Below are 25,182 nucleotides of genomic sequence, written 5' to 3'. Positions count from 1 at the left end.
CCTCTGAAGTACCCCAAGCAGGTGTAGTATAAAGGGCAACCATAGCCTTAGCTGTCTCAGAGTCTTTTTTCAATGTGTCTACCTCTGGGCCAAACAAATGCTTGTTTGTCAAAAGGCATATTGAGTACTGCCTGTTGTATCTCAGGTTTGAACCCTGAGGTTCGCAGCCATGCATGCCTTCTGATGTCCACACTAGTGTTAATACCCCTTGCTGCGGTGTCTGCTGCATCTAGGTTAATTTAACATGTCTGAGCCCTACATTAGATGGAAGAAGTATGCCAAGAATGTTTATCTACATCCACATGTGCTACAAACGCCTGCTTACAAACATTATCTCGATTCACTCTGGAACCAAGGAAACAGTCTAAGGTGAGAAAATTGCAGTTAGAAATATTCATTAAAATTCCTTTGAATGCATACAATAGCAGCTCCAATAAGCATCGTTAGAACAGCACACAACGTGATGGATGGAATGCTTCAATTAATCCTAGACAGCCAGTGGGCTGCGATGTGGCCCAGAGTAATTCCAGTAACTGTGCCACTACAAACAGGAACAAACCATCCACAAATAAGCCTTGGCCAACCGCTTCACCTTTGTGTTTCAGTGTGAGCAGTATTCACAAACTTGAGTCAAAAGGACTCAAGCTGCAGCTCAAAGATGAGATTCAACAAGGCACAAACTAGTGAGGGGTTAATTAATCTTTCTTTACACCGCAGCAAACAGAAGTTTTTGAAGGTATAACCATAATTGGGCACAGAGTGTTATATTCTGTGTAAATCATACTGAAGTGTCTGGCTTCATTCCACTTAGACATAACCTTGACCACACAACTTAAGAGTCTAGAACCCAAAAAGTCATCTTACTTGTATAACTCAAGTGTCATCCTAATAGGCAATAGTATAGGTTGCCCTTCCTAACAGTGATAAATTACAGTACTGCCAAAGGATACTATGCAGAAAACACCAAGTGCCATGACCACATGGAAAGGTGTGACATTAATTAGCCCTTAGCTTTATTGGCATGAAGATCAAACCACAGCTGCAGAGGCAAACAAAGTGTACCACCTCTACAGTTATGTTATGATGCACCATTTTTTAAGTGGGCTTAATGCAGGGTGAAAAACCTCAAGCAAGCATAAGATTAGAGCCTAGTTTGAAATTATGTAATACAATTTTGTATTTGAGCACAGCAGCATCCCATAAATCACAATATTAACTTGTTTGCTACTGGTCTAAAGGACTTTCACCAAAAACAAATCTGGAAAACGTGGATTACCAGTTTCCTCTTCAAGAAACACATTCGGTTCACTTTGTTATCAACTTCATTGCCTAGTTGATCTTTCAGTTCTCGCCAGGCATAGCTCATGTTGTGCATCTCAGTTGAGCACTGCAGTATCATTGTTACAAAGCCCTGGAAAGAGAGATTAAAGAATTATAAAACAAAATCTTAAAAACTGTGAAAAGAAAACGTTCATACAGAATATTACTTTTACTCATCTCCTTTGTGTTTTCCATTCACTTGCCTGTAAGTCAAAAGGCAGTGGTCTTATTTTACTCAAGGATACTTTTAGGATAGGAATATTCCTTCATAAAACACAAGTGTTTCTCCCTACCCCAATGGCCCAACTCCACATTTAACTCATACTTAGACTTTATTTTGGCCCTGGTATCATGCTAATATAAGCATGTGTGCAGCGCCTAGACTTACACCCAGACTATGAGAGGCCCTGCCTCTGTGGTGTGATCTGGAAGAGAGCATCAAGCATGCTCTCTGTAAGGATAGTGTACTACTGTTCCTGTCATGGAGATAGTGCAAAGTGTGGTAGTGGAAACATACTTTGACTATAGTATGACTAGATTTTTTTTTATTTGGGTCACTCTGGTTAAGGCCTACCAGCTAACCTTTGTAAAGTTAGGACTCCTGTGTGAGTACCGAAGCCTGGCACATCCTGTGCATATGTCTGTATATGTAGTGAGTGTAGCACAAGGAATGGAATGTGGGAAAGCCTCACTAATGGAAATTAGCAGGGTCCATTTTGAATGTTCCTGGCATGGTTTAGTATAATATGGAGAAGGAGAAAGGGGGGGGGGGGGGGGGGGTTCTGTAATCCAAGGCAGCGTTTGAATGTATTGCTTGCATTCTTCCAGCTAGCTGGAAGAAAGACAGATACAGAAGTGAGTAGAGAGAGAAAGAGCTGCCTTTAGAAATTGAGCTTTTTGGTTAACGAGGAGTTGTTGATTATTCTTGAGCATTGCCATTTAGTGAATGAAAGGAATGAGGCATGTGACCGCAGACTCAATTCACTGCTCTTTTGTCTTTCACCGATTATTCTTTTCAGTCTAAGTGATGACAGCCAGGGGTAGATACTTTAAGCCTCTTTGAAAGGAAATGCCTCCTTGGCATGGTTACCCCCTGACTTTTTGCCTTCGCTAGAAGAAATGCTCAAGACTGTGACCGCAAAAAGGTCAGCGTAGAAAGTACTGTGAAGTAGTTACAAGCAAAGTTTTAAGTGAGTTGGAGGCTGGCACTGGAGAATGAATTTCTAGTACAGGTCAAAGGGACAAAAAGAAGCAAAGAAAAAACAACAAAGAAATAAAAAGAGTAATAAAAATGAAATGGTTTGAAAAACCAGAGAGTTTGCAGAAAGGAGGAGGAAAAAAATAATTTTGCAAGAAAAACATCAGCAAAACATTTCTCAACAAACTACGACATAATATTAAAAACTGCTAATCACTAATATTTCCTTTTTAACAGTCAAACATTAAGGGAAATATTACTACACAAAAGAAAACAACAAGAATACAATGTTTTAATAAATAAATATATATATATACATACACACACACACACACAAACATACCGCATCTGAGTTAAGCAAAGATCGCTGTTCTATGGCAGTGGCTCCAGAAATGTGAGCTAATGCTGCTGCCAACGCATCCACTGCTCCCTTTTCCTCTATCAGTTGCTCTGCAGATTTTTTGAAATGCTCGATGGCGGAAGGGGGCACAGAATCCAAGAATCTAATAAGGTAACAACAAAAAAAATAATTATATCTGAATCTATTTTCCTCATTTAACTTTTTCCAATCTCTGTACGCATCCTATTATCACCTCCAAATTTTTTCAAACTGTTTCAGTCTAATCATTTATGGGAACTAAAAGTATTAGAATTAGGGGCTTGGTACCAAACCAACATTTACACAATTTTCCAAGGCTCCAGTTTTCCACCATCGTGGTTGAGCAGTGGTCATGAAAGCAGTAGAGTGAACATAACCAACATAACCTAACCAACCAGCGTAGTGTCCAGAGTAAGCAACTAGCAACATCCGCAGAAAGAGGTGAGGTTGAAAGGTGATGGTAAATATTGTGTGGGAACAGCCAGGCAGCAGTGACAATGTGGTGAAATGCTTTTTGTTAGACTTCCCTTCCCACCCTTCAGTGCTATGCCATGAATTAGGTTAGGGCCTCAAACGTCCTGGCGGACTGTGGGTGCTCCTTGAGGCACAGTTCGTCCCTTTCTTGCCCCCAGAGAAGCTCACAAAAGTAAAATGTTTCCCTGTAAGCATCTGATTGTGTCATGTAGTGCTGTAGATTCACAAGCTGTACATACTCCTGTAACCTAGTGTTTGGCGCCGATTTGTGCACGTTGTTTTTTTCCGAAGATTTATTTTAGTCATGCTTGCTGGTAATGTGCACGGCCATCAGCTCCATTGATAAGACAGTTTTGTGCACAGTAGGTGAGGCTGGAGCCAAGCAATACAGGAGAGGGAGAAATGACCATGAAAGAGATATAAGAAGGAATGTTAACTGCAACAGCCAAGGGCTTCCATGGATTTGGGGGGGGGAGGGGGGGGGGGGGTTGCATGCGACTCTACAGCACTATGTGCAATGATAAGATGCTTGAAGAGTAAGTTACGTTTTCTGTTTGAGGCAGATGTGGCTGTAGATACATATGCTGTGCATAGACTGTAAAGCACTCCTCCCTTAAGCTGTGGCAGGCCTGTGAGTGTTGCCAAATACTGAAAAAGGGTACGGTGTAGAGCTTGACCAATGTTGGCTTATTGGCATGCTAGTAGGTCCACACAAATAGCGTTTAGTCTTAAGTGCCTGGTGTAGACCAATTAGCTGCTTTGCAAATGTAGGCTATGGGGACATTTCCCAGGAAGGCCGTAGAAGCCCCTTTTCTCCTATTATACTAGGCCCTTAGAGGAACAGGCAAAACAGCTTTTGCATACCATGCCTGGATACATTTAAGTATCCACTTGGCTATGCCAGACTTTGACAAGGCTTTGTTTTAAGGATCATGTTTTCCAGCGCAGAGACCCCTTTCTCGTTGCATTTTGAAGATGTGTTATTGAACACGTAACTGTTGATGAATGCACGTTTCTGGCATGTGCTTTTATTTTGTAAAAGTATAATGAATATCTCTGATAAGCACGATCAATTAAAAACACATTCAGAAGGTAATTTTGTAACTACGTAGCTTGGAAATTGCTTGCTGTTAGGCTTCATTCTTCTAGTTTTACGTTCAGACACACATTCAGGACAGGGTCTATTTTAGTTACAGTTTCCAATTTAGTCTGTCAAGCTTGTTTGCCTATGTAGGCCTCGACCCCATCTGGACTGATGGAGGTCGTTATCTTCTACGTCACAGACACTGAACATTGCCATGTTTCCTGTTTTTGCCAAATTATTGTCATGTCTGTATGCAACTCTGTATACTCTGATGTCTATAATCTAGGCTGAACATTTCAATCTCTGATAAAATGCAGTATAAAGGATCTGTCACTTGACCACTTAGCTAGGAAAAGAGCTTCACCAAAGTCGCAGAAACAGATCCTGATTAGCACAGTACCAGATTCACAAACTGATACCAGGATTGTAATCTCTCAGAGACCCAATCTCTCTGCTCTTGGCCTTGTATTCGAACAAGGTGGCTAGCTACTCCTAACAGACAACAAATCTGTTGTCCAGGTATGTGCACCACCTTGGGAACTCAGTCTTATTATTTATCCATCTGCTAGAACTAGCTTAACACTTCGAGATAGCATAGTGAGGGTGAGCATTAGATCCTGGCATTTTTTTAAACTATATTAAAATAAATATGTTGAAGTACATATTCAGTTTCTAGGAATCTTGAGTGTGTAAATCATTAATTGTTTGGATTACCACTGCTCCTTGTTAGTAACCCAAAAGCATTGATACCACCTGTAAAGAAATGGCTCCCTGTTGCAGTTACCCCCAACCTTTTGCCTGGTACTGATGCTGACTTGACTGAAAAGTGTGCTGGGACCCTGCTAACCAGGCCCCAGCACCAGTGTTCTTTCACCTAAAATGTACCATTGTCTCCACAATTGCACTCTGATAAGTCCCTTGTAACTGGTACCCCTGGTACCAAGGGCCCTCATGCCAGGGAATGTCTCCAAGGGCTGCAGCATGTCTTATGCCACCCTAGGGACCCCTCACTCAGCACAGACACACTGCTTGCCAGCTTGTGTGTGCTGGTGGGGAGAAAATGACTAAGTCGACATGGCACTCCCCTCAGGGTGCCATGCCAACCTCACACTGCCTATGGCATAGGCAAGTCACCCCTCTAACAGGCCTTACAGCCCTAAGGCAGGGTGCACTATACCACAGGTGAGGGCATAGGTGCATGAGCAATATGTCCCTACAGTGTCTAAGCAAAACCTTAGACATTGTAAGTGCAGGGTAGCCATAAGAGTATATGGTCTGGCAGTCTGTCAAAAACGAACTCCACAGCTCCATAATGGCTACACTGAATACTGGGAAGTTTAGTATCAAACTTCTCAGAATAATAAACCCACACTAATGCCAGTGTTGGATTTATTACAAAATGCACACAGAGGGCATCTTAGAGATACCCCCTGTATTTTACCCAATTGTTCAGTGCAGGACTGACTGGTCTGTGCCAGCCTGCTGCTGAGAGACGAGTTTCTGACCCCATGTGGTGAGGGCCTTTGTGCTCTCTGAGGACAGAAACAAAAGCCTGCTCTGGGTGGTGGTGCCTCACACCTCCCCCCTGCAGGAACTGTAACACCTAGCATTGAGCCTCAAAGGCTCAGGCTTCGTGTTACAATGCCCCAGGGCACTCCAGCTAGTGGAGATGCCCGCCCCCTGGACACAGCCCCCACTTTTGGCAGCAAGTCCAGGAGAGATAATGAGAAAAACAAGGAGGAGTCACTGGCCAGTCAGGACAGCACCTAAGGTGTCCTGAGCTGAGGTGACTGACTTTTAGAAATCCTCCATCTTGATTTTGGAGGATTCCCTCAATAGGAATAGGGATGTGCCCCCCTCCCCTCAGGGAGGAGGTACAAAGAGGGTGTAGCCACCCTCTAGGACAGTAGCCATTGGCTACTGCCCTCCCAGACCTAAACACACCCCTAAATTCAGTATTTAGGGGCTCCCCAGAACCTAGGAACTCAGATTCCTGCAACCTAAGAAGAAGAGGACTGCTAAGCTGAAAAACCCTGCAGAGAAGACGGAGACACCAACTGCTTTGGCCCCAGCTCTACTGGCCTGTCTCCCCCCTTCTGAAGAAACTGCTCCAGCGACGCTCTCCCCAGGGACCAGCGACATCTGAATCCTCAGAGGACTGCCCTGCTCTAGAAGGACCAAGAAACTCCCGAGAACAGCGGCCCTGTTCACCAAAGACTGCAACTTTGTTTCCAAAGAAGCAACTTCAAGACAACTGCGTTTCCCGCGGGAAGCGTGAGACTTGCTACTCTGCACCCGACGCCCCTGGCTCGACTTGTGGAGAAACAACACTTCAGGGAGGACTCCCCGGTGACTACGAGACTGAGTAACCAGAGTTGCCCCCCCTGAGCCCCCACAGCGACGCCTGCAGAGGGAACCCCGAGGCTCCCCCTGACCGCGACTGCCTGACTCCCAGATCCATACGCCTGGAAAAGAGACTGCACCCGCAGCTCCCAGGACCTGAGAGATCGGAACTCAAGTGCAGGAGTGAACCCCAGGAGGCCCTCTCCCTTGCCCAGCTGGTGGCTACCCGAGGAGCCCCCCCCCCCCCCCCCCCCTCCTTGCCTGCATCGCTGAAGAGACCCCTTGGTCTCCCAATGATTTCAATGACAAACCCGACGCGTGTTTGCACACTGCACCCGACCGCCCCGTGCTGCTGAGGCTGTATGTAGGAAGTTGGCTCTGTATGTGCTATTTCAAAGTAAGGAATAGCATGCACAGAGTCCAAGGGTTCCCCTTAGAGGTAAAATAGTGGTAAAAATAGATAATACTAATGCTCTATTTTGTGGTAGTGTGGTCGAGCAGTAGGCTTATCCAAGGAGTAGTGTTAAGCATTTGTTGTACATACACATAGACAATAAATGAGGTACACACACTCAGAGACAAATCCAGCCAATAGGTTTTGTTATAGAAAAATATCTTTTCTTAGTTTATTTTAAGAACCACAGGTTCAAATTTAACATGTACTATCTTGTTTGAAAGGTATTGCAGGTAAGTACATTAGGAACTTTGAATCATTTCAATTGCATGTATACTTTTCAAGTTATTGACAAATAGCTATTTCAAAAGTGGACATTGCAATTTTCACAGTTCCTGGGGGAGGTACGTTTTTGTTAGTTTTACCAGGTAAGTAAGACACTTACAGGGTTCAGTTCTTGGTCCAAGGTAGCCCACCGTTGGGGGTTCAGAGCAACCCCAAAGTTACCGCACCAGCAGCTCAGGGCCGGTCAGGTGCAGAGTTCAAAGTGGTGCCCAAAACGCATAGGCTAGAATGGAGAGAAGGGGGTGCCCCGGTTCCGGTCTGCTTGCAGGTAAGTACCCGCGTCTTCGGAGGGCAGACCAGGGGGGTTTTGTAGGGCACCGGGGGGGACACAAGCCCACACAGAAATTTCACCCTCAGCAGCGCGGGGGCGGCCGGGTGCAGTGTAGAAACAAGCGTCGGGTTCGCAATGTTAGTCTATGAGAGATCAACGGATCTCTTCAGCGTTGCAGGCAGGCAAGGGGGGGCTTCCTCGGGGAAACCTCCACTTGGGCAAGGGAGAGGGACTCCTGGGGGTCACTTCTCCAGTGAAAGTCCGGTCCTTCAGGTCCTGGGGGCTGCGGGTGCAGGGTCTTTTCCAGGCGTCGGGACTTAGGTTTCAGAGAGTCGCGGTCAGGGGAAGCCTCGGGATTCCCTCTGCAGGCGGCGCTGTGGGGGCTCAGGGGGGACAGGTTTTGGTACTCACAGTCAGAGAGTAGTCCGGGGGTCCTCCCTGAGGTGTTGGTTCTTGTAAGGAAATGCCTCCTTGGCATGGTTGCCCCCTGACTTTTTGCCTTTGCTGATGCTATGTTTACAATTGAAAGTGTGCTGAGGCCTGCTAACCAGGCCCCAGCACCAGTGTTCTTTCCCTAACCTGTACTTTTGTATCCACAATTGGCAGACCCTGGCATCCAGATAAGTCCCTTGTAACTGGTACTTCTAGTACCAAGGGCCCTGATGCCAAGGAAGGTCTCTAAGGGCTGCAGCATGTCTTATGCCACCCTGGAGACCTCTCACTCAGCACAGACACACTGCTTGCCAGCTTGTGTGTGCTAGTGAGGACAAAACGAGTAAGTCGACATGGCACTCCCCTCAGGGTGCCATGCCAGCCTCTCACTGCCTATGCAGTATAGGTAAGACACCCCTCTAGCAGGCCTTACAGCCCTAAGGCAGGGTGCACTATACCATAGGTGAGGGTACCAGTGCATGAGCATGGTACCCCTACAGTGTCTAAACAAAACCTTAGACATTGTAAGTGCAAGGTAGCCATAAGAGTATATGGTCTGGGAGTCTGTTTTACACGAACTCCACAGGACCATAATGGCTACACTGAAAACTGGGAAGTTTGGTATCAAACTTCTCAGCACAATAAATGCACACTGATGCCAGTGTACATTTTATTGTAAAATACACCCCAGAGGGCACCTTAGAGGTGCCCCCTGAAACTTAACCGACTATCTGTGTAGGCTGACTAGTTTTAGCAGCCTGCCACAAACCGAGACATGTTGCTGGCCCCATGGGGAGAGTGCCTTTGTCACTCTGAGGCCAGTAACAAAGCCTGCACTGGGTGGAGATGCTAACACCTCTCCCAGGCAGGAATTGTCACACCTGGCGGTGAGCCTCAAAGGCTCACCTCCTTTGTGCCAACCCAGCAGGACACTCCAGCTAGTGGAGTTGCCCGCCCCCTCCGGCCAGGCCCCACTTTTGGCGGCAAGGCCGGAGAAAATAATGAGAATAACAAGGAGGAGTCACTGGCCAGTCAGGACAGCCCCTAAGGTGTCCTGAGCTGAGGTGACTCTAACTTTTAGAAATCCTCCATCTTGCAGATGGAGGATTCCCCCAATAGGGTTAGGATTGTGACCCCCTCCCCTTGGGAGGAGGCACAAAGAGGGTGTACCCACCCTCAGGGCTAGTAGCCATTGGCTACTAACCCCCCAGACCTAAACACGCCCTTAAATTTAGTATTTAAGGGCTACCCTGAACCCTAGAAAATTAGATTCCTGCAACAAGAAGAAGGACTGCCCAGCTGAAAACCCCTGCAGCGGAAGACCCGAAGACGACAACTGCCTTGGCTCCAGAAACTCACCGGCCTGTCTCCTGCCTTCCAAAGATCCTGCTCCAGCGACGCCTTCCGAAGGGACCAGCGACCTCGACATCCTCTGAGGACTGCCCCTGCTTCGAAAAGACAAGAAACTCCCGAGGACAGCGGACCTGCTCCAAGAAAAGCTGCAACTTTGTTTCCAGCAACTTTAAAGATCCCTGCAAGCTCCCCGCAAGAAGCGTGAGACTTGCAACACTGCACCCGGCGACCCCGACTCGACTGGTGGCGATCCAACACCTCAGGAGGGACCCCAGGACTACTCTGATACTGTGAGTACCAAAACCTGTCCCCCCTGAGCCCCCGCAGCGCCGCCTGCAGAGGGAATCCCGAGGCTTCCCCTGACCGCGACTCGTTTGAACCTAAAGTCCCGACACCTGGGAGAGACCCTGCACCCGCAGCCCCCAGGACCTGAAGGACCAGACTTTCACTGGAGAAGTGACCCCCAGGAGTCCCTCTCCCTTGCCCAAGTGGAGGTTTCCCCGAGGAACCCCCCCCTTGCCTGCCTGCAGCGCTGAAGAGATCCCGAGATCTCTCATAGACTAACATTGCAAACCCGACGCTTGTTTTTACACTGCACCCGGCCGCCCCCGCGCCGCTGAGGGTGAAATTTCTGTGTGGACTTGTGTCCCCCCCCGGTGCCCTACAAAACCCCCCTGGTCTGCCCTCCGAAGACGCGGGTACTTACCTGCAAGCAGACCGGAACCGGGGCACCCCCTTCTCTCCATTCTAGCCTATGTGTTTTGGGCACCACTTTGGACTCTGCACCTGACCGGCCCTGAGCTGCTGGTGTGGTGACTTTGGGGTTGCTCTGAACCCCCAACGGTGGGCTACCTTGGACCAAGAACTGAGCCCTGTAAGTGTCTTACTTACCTGGTTAATCTAACAAATACTTACCTCCCCTAGGAACTATGAAAATTGCACTAAGTGTCCACTTTTAAAACAGCTATTTGTCAATAACTTGAAAAGTATACATGCAATTTTGATGATTTGAAGTTCCTAAAGTACTTACCTGCAATACCTTTCGAATGAGATATTACATGTAGAATTTGAACCTGTGGTTCTTAAAATAAACTAAGAAAAGATATTTTTCTATATAAAAACCTATTGGCTGGATTTGTCTCTGAGTGTGTGTACCTCATTTATTGTCTTGTGTATGTGCAACAAATGCTTAACACTACTCCTTGGATAAGCCTACTGCTCGACCACACTACCACAAAATAGAGCATTAGTATTATCTATCTTTACCACTATTTTACCTCTAAGGGGAACCCTTGGACTCTGTGCATGCTATTCCTTACTTTGAAATAGCACATACAGAGCCAACTTCCTACATTGGTGGATCAGCGGTGGGGTACAAGACTTTGCATTTGCTGGACTACTCAGCCAATACCTGATCACACGACAAATTCCAAAATTGTCATTAGAAATTGATTTTTGCAATTTGAAAAGTTTTCTAAATTCTTAAAAGACCTGCTAGGGCCTTGTGTTAGATCCTGTTTAGCATTTCTTTTAGAGTTTAAAAGTTTGTAAAAGTTTGAATTAGATTCTAGAACCAGTTTTAGTTTCTTAAAAAGTATTCCAACTTTTAGAAGCATAATGTCTAGCACAGATGTGAATGTGGTGGAACTCGACACCACACCTTACCTCCATCTACAGATGAGAGAGCTAAGGTCACTCTGTAAACTAAAGAAAATAGCAATGGGCCCCAAACCTACCAAAGTACAGCTCCAGGAGCTGTTGGCAGAGTTTGAAAAGGCCAACCCCTCTGAGGATGGCAACTCAGAGGATGAAGATAGTGACTTGGAGGGAAATTCCCCCCCTCCAGTCCTACTTAGGGAGAGCAGGGCTTCTCAAGCCCTGACTCCACAAATAATAGTCAGAGATGCTGGTTCCCTCACAGGAGGGACCAACAACTCTGAAATCACTGAGGATAACTCCAGTGAAGAGGACATCCAGTTAGCCAGGATGGCCAAAAGATTGGCTTTGGAAAGACAGATCCTAGCCATAGAGAGGGAAAGACAAGAGATGGGCCTAGGACCCATCAATGGTGGCAGCAACATAAATAGGGTCAGAGATTCTCCTGACATGTTGAAAATCCCTAAAGGGATTGTAACTAAATATGAAGATGGTGATGACATCACCAAATGGTTCACAGCTTTTGAGAGGGCTTGTGTAACCAGAAAAGTGAACAGATCTCACTGGGGTGCTCTCCTTTGGGAAATGTTCACAGGAAAGTGTAGGGATAGACTCCTCACACTCTCTGGACAAGATGCAGAATCTTATGACCTCATGAAGGGTACCCTGATTGAGGGCTTTGGATTCTCCACTGAGGAGTACAGGATTAGGTTCAGGGGGGCTCAAAAATGCTCGAGCCAGACCTGGGTTGACTTTGTTGACTACTCAGTGAAAACACTAGATGGTTGGATTCAAGGCAGTGGTGTAAGTAATTATGATGGGCTGTACAATTTATTTGTGAAAGAACACCTGTTAAGTAATTGTTTCAATGATAAACTGCATCAGCATCTGGTAGACCTAGGACCAATTTCTCCCCAAGAATTGGGAAAGAAGGCGGACCATTGGGTCAAGACAAGGGTGTCCAAGACTTCAACAGGGGGTGACCAAAAGAAAGGGGTCACAAAGACTCCCCAGCAGAAGGGTGATGAGACAACCAAAACTAAAAATAGTAAAGAGTCTTCTACAGGCCCCCAAAAACCTGCACAGGAGGGTGGGCCCAGAGCCTCTTCACAAAACAATGGGTACAAGGGTAAAAACTTTGATCCCAAAAAGGCCTGGTGTCATAGCTGTAAACAGCATGGACACCAAACTGGAGACAAGGCCTGTCCCAAGAAAGGTTCCACTCCAAACTCCCATCCAGGTAACACTGGTATGGCTAGTCTCCAAGTGGGATCAACAGTGTGCCCAGAGCAAATCAGGGTCCACACTGAAGCTACTCTAGTTTCTGAGGGTGGGGTGGATTTAGCCACACTAGCTGTCTGGCCGCCTAACATGCAAAAATACAGACAGCAACTCTTAATTAATGGGACTAGAATAGAGGGCCTGAGGGATACAGGTGCCAGTGTCACCATGGTGACAGAGAAACTGGTTTCCCCTGGCCAATACCTGACTGGAAAAACTTACACAGTCACCAACGCTGACAATCAGAGAAAAGTACATCCCATGGCAATGGTTACTTTAGAATGGGGAGGGGTCAACGGCCTGAAACAGGTGGTGGTCTCCTCAAATATCCCAGTGGACTGTCTGCTTGGAAATGACCTGGAGTCCTCAGCATGGGCTGAGGTAGAACTAAAAACCCATGCAGCAATGCTGGGTATCCCTGAACTGGTGTGTGTGAAAACCAGAGCACAATGCAAGGCACAGGGTGAAAAAGTAGAGCTGGAGTCTGGAAAAATGGCCCAGCCTACCAAGAGAACAGGAAAGTCAGTTGGGAAACCAACTACAACACAGCAAAAGAAAGGGAACCTCTCTTCTCAGGAAGAAGTTCTGCCCTCTGAGGGAACTGAGCCTTTGGAGCTTGAACCTTATCAGGTTGAGCTCTTAGGCCCAGGGGGACCCTCCAGGGAAGAGCTGTATAAGGGACAAGAAACCTGTCCCTCTCTTGAAGGCCTTAGGCAGCAAGCTGCTGAAGAGTCCAAAGGCAAGAAAAATGGAACACATAGGGTCTATTGGGAAGATGGACTCCTGTACTCTGAGGCCAGAGACCCCAAACCTGGTGCCACTAGGAGAGTGGTAGTGCCTCAGCTGTTCAGGAAGTTCATCCTAACATTGGCCCATGACATTCCCCTTGCTGGACATTTGGGACAAACCAAGACGTGGGAGAGGTTAGTCAACCACTTCTACTGGCCCAATATGTCCAACATGGTTAAGGAGTTTTGCCTCTCCTGCCCCACCTGTCAAGCCAGTGGTAAGACAGGTGGGCATCCAAAGGCCCCCCTCATTCCACTTCCAGTGGTGGGGGTGCCCTTTGAAAGAGTGGGTGTGGACATAGTTGGTCCACTAGAACCTCCCACAGCCTCAGGAAATATGTATATCCTGGTAGTAGTGGATCATGCTACCAGGTATCCTGAAGCTATTCCCCTTAGGTCGACTACGGCCCCTGCAGTAGCCAAGGCCCTCATTGGTATCTTTACCAGAGTGGGTTTCCCTAAGGAGGTGGTGTCTGACAGAGGTACCAACTTCATGTCAGCATACCTAAAGCACATGTGGAATGAGTGTGGAGTGACTTATAAATTCACTACACCTTACCATCCACAAACTAATGGCTTAGTTGAGAGATTCAACAAGACATTAAAGGGCATGATCATGGGGCTCCCAGAAAAACTCAAAAGGAGATGGGATGTCCTCCTGCCATGTCTGCTTTTCGCTTACAGGGAGGTACCACAGAAGGGAGTAGGGTTCTCACCCTTTGAACTTCTGTTTGGTCATCCTGTAAGGGGACCACTTGCCCTTGTTAAAGAAGGCTGGGAGAGACCTCTCCATGAGCCTAAACAGGACATAGTGGACTATGTACTTGGCCTTCGCTCTAGAATGGCAGAGTACATGGAAAAGGCAACCAAGAACCTTGAGGCCAGCCAACAACTCCAGAAGTTTTGGTATGACCAAAAGGCTGCACTGGTTGAGTTCCAACCAGGGCAGAAAGTCTGGGTTCTGGAGCCTGTGGCTCCCAGGGCACTCCAGGACAAATGGAGTGGCCCTTACCCAGTGCTAGAGAGGAAGAGTCAGGTCACCTACCTGGTGGACCTGGGCACAAGCAGGAGCCCCAAGAGGGTGATCCATGTGAACCGCCTTAAGCTCTTCCATGACAGGGCTGATGTGAATCTGTTAATGGTAACAGATGAGGATCAGGAGGCAGAGAGTGAACCTCTCCCTGATCTTCTGTCATCAGACCCAAAAGATGGCACAGTAGATGGAGTGATCTACTCAGACACCCTCTCTGGCCAACAGCAGGCTGATTGTAGGAGAGTCCTACAACAGTTTCCTGAGCTTTTCTCCCTAACCCCTGGTCAGACACACCTGTGTACCCATGATGTGGACACAGGAGACAGCATGCCTGTCAAGAACAAAATCTTCAGACAGTCTGACCATGTTAAGGAAAGCATCAAGGTGGAAGTCCACAAGATGCTGGAATTGGGAGTAATTGAGCGCTCTGACAGCCCCTGGGCTAGCCCAGTGGTCTTAGTCCCCAAACCTCACACCACAGATGGAAAGAAAGAGATGAGGTTTTGTGTGGACTACAGAGGGCTCAATTCTGTCACCAAGACAGATGCCCATCCAATTCCAAGAGCTGATGAGCTCATTGATAAATTAGGTGCTGCCAAATTTCTAAGTACCTTTGACTTGACAGCAGGGTACTGGCAAATAAAAATGGCACCTGGAGCAAAAGAAAAGACAGCATTCTCCACACCTGATGGGCATTATCAGTTTACTGTTATGCCCTTTGGTTTAAAGAATGCCCCTGCCACCTTCCAAAGGTTGGTGAATCAAGTCCTTGCTGGCTTGGAGTCCTTTAGCACAGCTTATCTTGATGATATTGCTGTCTTTAGCTCCACCTGGCCGGATCACCTGATCCACCTGAGGAAGGTTTTGAAGGCTCTGCAATCTGCAGGCCTCTCTATCAAGGCATCCAAATGCCAGATAGGGCAGGGAACTGTGGTTTACTTGGGACACCTGGTAGGTGGAGGCCAAGTTCAGCCACTCCAACCCAAGATCCAGACTATTCTGGACTGGGTAGCTCCAAAAACCCAGACTCAAGTCAGGGCATTCCTTGGCTTGACTGGGTATTACAGGAGGTTTGTGAAGGGATATGGATCCATTGTGACAGCCCTCACTGAACTCACCTCCAAGAAAATGCCCAAGAAAGTGAACTGGACTGTGGACTGCCAACAGGCCTTTGACACCCTGAAACAAGCAATGTGCTCAGCACCAGTTCTCAAAGCTCCAGATTATTCTAAGCAGTTCATTGTGCAGACTGATGCCTCTGAACATGGGATAGGGGCAGTTTTGTCCCAAACAAATGATGATGGCCTTGACCAGCCTGTTGCTTTCATTAGCAGGAGGTTACTCCCCAGGGAGCAGCGTTGGAGTGCCATTGAGAGGGAGGCCTTTGCTGTGGTTTGGTCCCTGAAGAAGCTGAGACCATACCTCTTTGGGACTCACTTCCTAGTTCAAACTGACCACAGACCTCTCAAATGGCTGATGCAAATGAAAGGTGAAAATCCTAAACTGTTGAGGTGGTCCATCTCCCTACAGGGAATGGACTTTATAGTGGAACACAGACCTGGGACTGCCCATGCCAATGCAGATGGCCTTTCCAGGTTCTTCCACTTAGAAAATGAAGACTCTCTTGGGAAAGGTTAGTCTCATCCTCTTTCGTTTGGGGGGGGGGTTGTGTAAGGAAATGCCTCCTTGGCATGGTTGCCCCCTGACTTTTTGCCTTTGCTGATGCTATGTTTACAATTGAAAGTGTGCTGAGGCCTGCTAACCAGGCCCCAGCACCAGTGTTCTTTCCCTAACCTGTACTTTTGTATCCACAATTGGCAGACCCTGGCATCCAGATAAGTCCCTTGTAACTGGTACTTCTAGTACCAAGGGCCCTGATGCCAAGGAAGGTCTCTAAGGGCTGCAGCATGTCTTATGCCACCCTGGAGACCTCTCACTCAGCACAGACACACTGCTTGCCAGCTTGTGTGTGCTAGTGAGGACAAAACGAGTAAGTCGACATGGCACTCCCCTCAGGGTGCCATGCCAGCCTCTCACTGCCTATGCAGTATAGGTAAGACACCCCTCTAGCAGGCCTTACAGCCCTAAGGCAGGGTGCACTATACCATAGGTGAGGGTACCAGTGCATGAGCATGGTACCCCTACAGTGTCTAAACAAAACCTTAGACATTGTAAGTGCAAGGTAGCCATAAGAGTATATGGTCTGGGAGTCTGTTTTACACGAACTCCACAGGACCATAATGGCTACACTGAAAACTGGGAAGTTTGGTATCAAACTTCTCAGCACAATAAATGCACACTGATGCCAGTGTACATTTTATTGTAAAATACACCCCAGAGGGCACCTTAGAGGTGCCCCCTGAAACTTAACCGACTATCTGTGTAGGCTGACTAGTTTTAGCAGCCTGCCACAAACCGAGACATGTTGCTGGCCCCATGGGGAGAGTGCCTTTGTCACTCTGAGGCCAGTAACAAAGCCTGCACTGGGTGGAGATGCTAACACCTCTCCCAGGCAGGAATTGTCACACCTGGCGGTGAGCCTCAAAGGCTCACCTCCTTTGTGCCAACCCAGCAGGACACTCCAGCTAGTGGAGTTGCCCGCCCCCTCCGGCCAGGCCCCACTTTTGGCGGCAAGGCCGGAGAAAATAATGAGAATAACAAGGAGGAGTCACTGGCCAGTCAGGACAGCCCCTAAGGTGTCCTGAGCTGAGGTGACTCTAACTTTTAGAAATCCTCCATCTTGCAGATGGAGGATTCCCCCAATAGGGTTAGGATTGTGACCCCCTCCCCTTGGGAGGAGGCACAAAGAGGGTGTACCCACCCTCAGGGCTAGTAGCCATTGGCTACTAACCCCCCAGACCTAAACACGCCCTTAAATTTAGTATTTAAGGGCTACCCTGAACCCTAGAAAATTAGATTCCTGCAACAAGAAGAAGGACTGCCCAGCTGAAAACCCCTGCAGCGGAAGACCCGAAGACGACAACTGCCTTGGCTCCAGAAACTCACCGGCCTGTCTCCTGCCTTCCAAAGATCCTGCTCCAGCGACGCCTTCCGAAGGGACCAGCGACCTCGACATCCTCTGAGGACTGCCCCTGCTTCGAAAAGACAAGAAACTCCCGAGGACAGCGGACCTGCTCCAAGAAAAGCTGCAACTTTGTTTCCAGCAACTTTAAAGATCCCTGCAAGCTCCCCGCAAGAAGCGTGAGACTTGCAACACTGCACCCGGCGACCCCGACTCGACTGGTGGCGATCCAACACCTCAGGAGGGACCCCAGGACTACTCTGATACTGTGAGTACCAAAACCTGTCCCCCCTGAGCCCCCGCAGCGCCGCCTGCAGAGGGAATCCCGAGGCTTCCCCTGACCGCGACTCGTTTGAACCTAAAGTCCCGACACCTGGGAGAGACCCTGCACCCGCAGCCCCCAGGACCTGAAGGACCGGACTTTCACTGGAGAAGTGACCCCCAGGAGTCCCTCTCCCTTGCCCAAGTGGAGGTTTCCCCGAGGAACCCCCCCCTTGCCTGCCTGCAGCGCTGAAGAGATCCCGAGATCTCTCATAGACTAACATTGCAAACCCGACGCTTGTTTTTACACTGCACCCGGCCGCCCCCGCGCCGCTGAGGGTGAAATTTCTGTGTGGACTTGTGTCCCCCCCCGGTGCCCTACAAAACCCCCCTGGTCTGCCCTCCGAAGACGCGGGTACTTACCTGCAAGCAGACCGGAACCGGGGCACCCCCTTCTCTCCATTCTAGCCTATGTGTTTTGGGCACCACTTTGGACTCTGCACCTGACCGGCCCTGAGCTGCTGGTGTGGTGACTTTGGGGTTGCTCTGAACCCCCAACGGTGGGCTACCTTGGACCAAGAACTGAGCCCTGTAAGTGTCTTACTTACCTGGTTAATCTAACAAATACTTACCTCCCCTAGGAACTGTGAAAATTGCACTAAGTGTCCACTTTTAAAACAGCTATTTGTCAATAACTTGAAAAGTATACATGCAATTTTGATGATTTGAAGTTCCTAAAGTACTTACCTGCAATACCTTTCGAATGAGATATTACATGTAGAATTTGAACCTGTGGTTCTTAAAATAAACTAAGAAAAGATATTTTTCTATATAAAAACCTATTGGCTGGATTTGTCTCTGAGTGTGTGTACCTCATTTATTGTCTTGTGTATGTGCAACAAATGCTTAACACTACTCCTTGGATAAGCCTACTGCTCGACCACACTACCACAAAATAGAGCATTAGTATTATCTATTTTTACCACTATTTTACCTCTAAGGGGAACCCTTGGACTCTGTGCATGCTATTCCTTACTTTGAAATAGCACATACAGAGCCAACTTCCTACAGTTCTCCACCAGCCGAGTCGGGGTCGCCGGGTGCAGTGTTGCAAGTCTCACGCTTCTTGCGGGGAGTTGCAGGGTTCTTTAAGGCTGCTTCTGGAAACAAAGTTGCAGTCTTTTTGGAGCAGGTCCGCTGTCCTCGGGAGTTTCTTGTCGTCGTCGAAGCAGGGCAGTCCTCAGAGGATTCAGAGGTCGCTGGTCCCTTTGGAAGGCGTCGCTGGAGCAGAGTTCTTAGGAAGGCAGGAGACAGGCCGGTGAGTTTCTGGAGCCAAGGCAGTTGTTGTCTTCTGGTCTTCCTCTGCAGGGGTTTTCAGCTGGGCAGTCCTCCTTCTTGTTGTTGCAGGAATCTACTTTTCTAGGGTTCAGGGTAGCCCTTAAATACTAAATTTAAGGGCGTGTTTAGGTCTGGGGGGTTAGTAGCCAATGGCTACTAGCCCGGAGGGTGGGTACACCCTCTTTGTGCCTCCTCCCAAGGGGAGGGGGTCACAATCCTAACCCTATTGGGGGAATCCTCCATCTGCAAGATGGAGGATTTCTAAAAGTTAGAGTCACCTCAGCTCAGGACACCTTAGGGGCTGTCCTGACTGGCCAGTGACTCCTCCTTGTTATTCTCATTATTTTCTCCGGCCTTGCCGCCAAAAGTGGGGCCTGGCCGGAGGGGGCGGGCAACTCCACTAGCTGGAGTGTCCTGTTGGGTTGGCACAAAGGAGGTGAGCCTTTGAGGCTCACCGCCAGGTGTGACAATTCCTGCCTGGGGGAGGTGTTAGCATCTCCCCCCAGTGCAGGCTTTGTTACTGGCCTCAGAGTGACAAAGGCACTCTCCCCATGGGGCCAGCAACATGTCTCTAGTGTGGCAGGCTGCTGGAACTAGTCAGCCTACACAGATAGTCGGTTAAGTTTCAGGGGGCACCTCTAAGGTGCCCTCTGGGGTGTATTTTACAATAAAATGTACACTGGCATCAGTGTGCATTTATTGTGATGAGAAGTTTGATACCAAACTTCCCAGTTTTCAGTGTAGCCATTATGGTGCTGTGGAGTTCGTGTAAAACAGACTCCCAGACCATATACTCTTATGGCTACCCTGCACTTACAATGTCTAAGGTTTTGCTTAGACACTGTAGGGGCACAGTGCTCACGCACTGGTACCCTCACCTATGGTATAGTGCACCCTGCCTTAGGGCTGTAAGGCCTGCTAGAGGGGTGTCTTACCTATACTGCATAGGCAGTGAGAGGCTGGCATGGCACCCTGAGGGGAGTGCCATGTCGACTTACTCATTTTGTTCTCACTAGCACACACAAGCTGGTAAGCAGTGGGTCTGTGCTGAGTGAGGGGTCTCTAGGGTGGCATAATACATGCTGCAGCCCTTAGAGACCTTGCCTGGCATCAGGGCCCTTGGTACCAGAGGTACCAGTTACAAGGGACTTATCTGGATGCCAGGGTGTGCCAATTGTGGATACAAAAGTACAGGTTAGGGAAAGAACACTGGTGCTGGGGCCTGGTTAGCAGGCCTCAGCACACTTTCAATTGTAAACATAGCATCAGCAAAGGCAAAAAGTCAGGGGGCAACCATGCCAAGGAGGCATTTCCTTACACAACCCCCCCCCCCCAAACGAAAGAGGATGAGACTAACCTTTTCCAAGAGAGTCTTCATTTTCTAAGTGGAAGAACCTGGAAAGGCCATCTGCATTGGCATGGGCAGTCCCAGGTCTGTGTTCCACTATAAAGTCCATTCCCTGTAGGGAGATGGACCACCTCAACAGTTTAGGATTTTCACCTTTCATTTGCATCAGCCATTTGAGAGGTCTGTGGTCAGTTTGAACTAGGAAGTGAGTCCCAAAGAGGTATTGTAAAGAAATGGCTCCCTGTTGCAGTTACCCCCCACTTTTTGCCTGATACTGATGCTGACTTGACTGAGAAGTGTGCTGGGACCCTGCTAACCAGGCCCCAGCACCAGTGTTCTTTCCCTAACCTGTACTTTTGTATCCACAATTGGCAGACCCTGGCATCCAGATAAGTCCCTTGTAACTGGTACTTCTAGTACCAAGGGCCCTGATGCCAAGGAAGGTCTCTAAGGGCTGCAGCATGTCTTATGCCACCCTGGAGACCTCTCACTCAGCACAGACACACTGCTTGCCAGCTTGTGTGTGCTAGTGAGAACAAAAACGAGTAAGTCGACATGGCACTCCCCTCAGGGCGCCATGCCAGCCTCTCACAGCCTATGCAAGTATAGGTCAGTCACCCCTCTAGCAGGCCTTACAGCCCTAAGGCAGGGTGCACTATACCATAGGTGAGGGTACCAGTGCATGAGCATGGTACCCCTACAGTGTCTAAACAAAACCTTAGACATTGTAAGTGCAGGGTAGCCATAAGAGTATATGGTCTGGGAGTTTGTCAAACACGAACTCCACAGCACCATAATGGCTACACTGAAAACTGGGAAGTTTGGTATCAAACTTCTCAGCACAATAAATGCACACTGATGCCAGTGTACATTTTATTGCAAAATACACCCCAGAGGGCACCTTAGAGGTGCCCCCTGAAACTTAACCGACTGTCTGTGTAGGCTGACTAGTTCCAGCAGCCTGCCACACTAGAGACATGTTGCTGGCCCCATGGGGAGAGTGCCTTTGTCACTCTGAGGCCAGTAACAAAGCCTGCACTGGGTGGAGATGCTAACACCTCCCCCAGGAAGGAGCTGTAACACCTGGCGGTGAGCCTCAAAGGCTCACCCCTTTGTCACAGCCCAGCAGGGCACTCCAGCTTAGTGGAGTTGCCCGCCCCCTCCGGCCACGGCCCCCTCTTTTGGCGGCAAGGCTGGAGGGAACAAAGAAAGCAACAAGGAGGAGTCACTGGCCAGTCAGGACAGCCCCTAAGGTGTCCTGAGCTGAAGTGACTCTAACTTTTAGAAATCCTCCATCTTGCAGATGGAGGATTCCCCCAATAGGGTTAGGATTGTGACCCCCTCCCCTTGGGAGGAGGCACAAAGAGGGTGTACCCACCCTCCGGGCTAGTAGCCATTGGCTACTAACCCCCCAGACCTAAACACGCCCTTAAATTTAGTATTTAAGGGCTACCCTGAACCCTAGAAAATTAGATTCCTGCAACAACAAGAAGAAGGACTGCCTAGCTGAAAACCCCTGCAGAGGAAGACCAGAAGACAACAACTGCCTTGGCTCCAGAAACTCACCGGCCTGTCTCCTGCCTTCCAAAGAACTCTGCTCCAGCGACGCCTTCCAAAGGGACCAGCGACCTCTGAATCCTCTGAGGACTGCCCTGCTTCGACGACGACAAGAAACTCCCGAGGACAGCGGACCTGCTCCAAAAAGACTGCAACTTTGTTTCAAGAAGCAGCTTTAAAGAACCCTGCAACTCCCCGCAAGAAGCGTGAGACTGGCAACACTGCACCCGGCGACCCCGACTCGGCTGGTGGAGAACCAACACCTCAGGGAGGACCCCCGGACTACTCTACGACTGTGAGTACCAAAACCTGTCCCCCCTGAGCCCCCACAGCGCCGCCTGCAGAGGGAATCCCGAGGCTTCCCCTGACCGCGACTCTCTGAAACCTAAGCCCCGACGCCTGGAAAAGACCCTGCACCCGCAGCCCCCAGGACCTGAAGGACCGGACTTTCACTGGAGAAGTGACCCCCAGGAGTCCCTCTCCCTTGCCCAAGTGGAGGTTTCCCCGAGGAAGCCCCCCCTTGCCTGCCTGCAGCGCTAAAGAGATCCCTTGATCTCTCATAGACTAACATTGAAAACCCGACGCTTGTTTCTACACTGCACCCGGCCGCCCCCGCGCTCCTGAGGGTGAAATTTCTGTGTGGGCTTGTGTCCCCCCCGGTGCCCTACAAAACCCCCCTGGTCTGCCCTCCGAAGACGCGGGTACTTACCTGCAAGCAGACCGGAACCGGGGCACCCCCTTCTCTCCATTCTAGCCTATGTGTTTTGGGCACCACTTTGAACTCTGCACCTGACCGGCCCTGAGCTGCTGGTGTGGTAACTTTGGGGTTGCTCTGAACCCCCAACGGTGGGCTACCTTGGACCAAGAACTGAACCCTGTAAGTGTCTTACTTACCTGGTAAAACTAACAAAAACTTACCTCTCCCAGGAACTGTGAAAATTGCACTGTGTCCACTTTTGAAATAGCTATTTGTGAATAACTTGAAAAGTATACATGCAATTGAAATGATTCAAAGTTCCTAATGTACTTACCTGCAATACCTTTCAAACAGGATATTACATGTTAAATTTGAACCTGTGGTTCTTAAAATAAACTAAGAAAATATATTTTTCTATAACAAAACCTATTGGCTGGATTTGTCTCTGAGTGTGTGTACCTCATTTATTGTCTATGTGTATGTACAACAAATGCTTAACACTACTCCTTGGATAAGCCTACTGCTCGACCACACTACCACAAAATAGAGCATTAGTATTATCTATTTTTACCACTATTTTACCTCTAAGGGGAACCCTTGGACTCTGTGCATGCTATTCCTTACTTTGAAATAGCACATACAGAGCCAACTTCCTACAGGTATGGTCTCAGCTTCTTCAGGGACCAAACCACAGGAAAGGCCTCCCTCTCAATGGCACTCCAACGCTGCTCCCTGGGGAGTAACCTCCTGCTAATGAAAGCAACAGGCTGGTCAAGGCCATCATCATTTGTTTGGGACAAAACTGCCCCTATCCCATGTTCAGAGGCATCTGTCTGCACAATGAACTGCTTAGAATAATCTGGAGCTTTTAGAACTGGTGCTGAGCACATTGCTTGTTTCAGGGTGTCAAAGGCCTGTTGGCATTCCACAGTCCAGTTCACTTTCTTGGGCATTTTCTTGGAGGTGAGTTCAGTGAGGGCTGTCACAATGGATCCATATCCCTTCACAAACCTCCTGTAATACCCAGTCAAGCCAAGGAATGCCCTGACTTGAGTCTGGGTTTTTGGAACTACCCAGTCCAGAATAGTCTGGATCTTGGGTTGGAGTGGCTGAACTTGGCCTCCACCTACAAGGTGGCCCAAGTAAACCACAGTTCCCTGCCCTATCTGGCATTTGGATGCCTTGATAGAGAGGCCTGCAGATTGCAGAGCCTTCAAAACCTTCTTCAGGTGGACCAGGTGATCCTGCCAGGTGGAGCTAAAGACAGCAATATCATCAAGATAAGCTGTGCTAAAGGACTCCAAGCCAGCAAGGACTTGATTCACCAACCTTTGGAAGGTGGCAGGGGCATTCTTTAAACCAAAGGGCATAACAGTAAACTGATAATGCCCATCAGGTGTGGAGAATGCGGTTTTCTCTTTTGCTCCAGGTGCCATTTTTATTTGCCAGTACCCTGCTGTCAAGTCAAAGGTACTTAAGAATTTGGCAGCACCTAATTTATCTATGAGCTCATCAGCTCTAGGAATTGGATGAGCATCTGTCTTGGTGACAGAATTGAGCCCTCTGTAATCCACACAAAACCTCATCTCTTTCTTTCCATCTTTGGTGTGAGGTTTGGGGACTAAGACCACTGGGCTAGCCCAGGGGCTGTCAGAGCGCTCAATTACTCCCAATTCTAGCATCTTGTGGACTTCCACCTTGATGCTTTCCTTAACATGGTCAGACTGTCTAAAGATTTTGTTTTTGACAGGCATGCTGTCTCCTGTGTCCACATCATGGGTACACAGGTGTGTCTGACCAGGGGTTAAGGAGAAGAGTTCAGGAAACTGTTGTAGGACTCTCCTACAATCAGCTTGCTGTTGGCCAGAGAGGGTGTCTGAGTAGATCACTCCATCTACTGAGCCATCTTTTGGGTCTGATGACAGAAGATCAGGGAGAGGTTCACTCTCTGCCTCCTGATCCTCATCTGTTACCATCAACAGATTCACATCAGCCCTGTCATGGAAGAGCTTAAGGCGGTTCACATGGATCACCCTCTTGGGGCTCCTGCTTGTGCCCAGGTCCACCAGGTAGGTGACCTGACTCTTCCTTTCTAGCACTGGGTAAGGGCCACTCCATTTGTCCTGGAGTGCCCTGGGAGCCACAGGCTCCAGAACCCAGACTTTCTGCCCTGGTTGGAACTCAACCAGTGCAGCCTTTTGGTCATACCAAAACTTCTGGAGCTGTTGGCTGGCCTCAAGGTTTTTGGTTGCCTTTTCCATGTACTCTGCCATTCTAGAGCGAAGGCCAAGTACATAGTCCACTATGTCTTGTTTAGGCTCATGAAGAGGTCTCTCCCAGCCTTCTTTAACAAGAGCAAGTGGTCCCCTTACAGGGTGGCCAAACAGAAGTTCAAAGGGTGAGAATCCTACTCCCTTCTGTGGCACCTCTCTGTAAGCAAAAAGCAGTCATGGCAAGAGGACATCCCATCTCCTTTTGAGTTTTTCTGGGAGCCCCATGATCATGCCTTTTAATGTCTTGTTGAATCTCTCAACTAAGCCATTAGTTTGTGGATGGTATGGTGTAGTGAATTTGTAAGTCACTCCACACTCATTCCACATGTGTTTTA

At 48.5% G+C, this 25,182-nt stretch overlaps 1 protein-coding gene across 2 annotated transcripts in view; it reads right to left on the bottom strand.

Moving 5' to 3' along the window:
• LOC138300753 (nucleolar RNA helicase 2-like) overlaps positions 1-25,182 on the bottom strand; it is a 338,402-nt gene that overhangs the window by 64,422 nt on the left and 248,798 nt on the right. For both annotated transcript variants that reach the window (XM_069240509.1, XM_069240510.1), the window contains exons 13-14: positions 2,862-3,021; positions 1,277-1,411 (exon numbers count right to left, since the gene is read on the bottom strand). In XM_069240509.1, coding sequence (XP_069096610.1) covers positions 1,277-1,411; positions 2,862-3,021 — 295 coding nt within the window. The remainder of the gene's footprint in view (positions 1-1,276; positions 1,412-2,861; positions 3,022-25,182) is intronic.

Source organism: Pleurodeles waltl, chromosome 6 (assembly GCF_031143425.1).
Source record: "Pleurodeles waltl isolate 20211129_DDA chromosome 6, aPleWal1.hap1.20221129, whole genome shotgun sequence".
Taxonomy (NCBI): Eukaryota; Metazoa; Chordata; class Amphibia; order Caudata; family Salamandridae; genus Pleurodeles; species Pleurodeles waltl.
The sequence above is the reverse complement of the archived record's forward strand: the minus strand, read 5'-3'. Positions and strand labels throughout refer to the sequence as shown.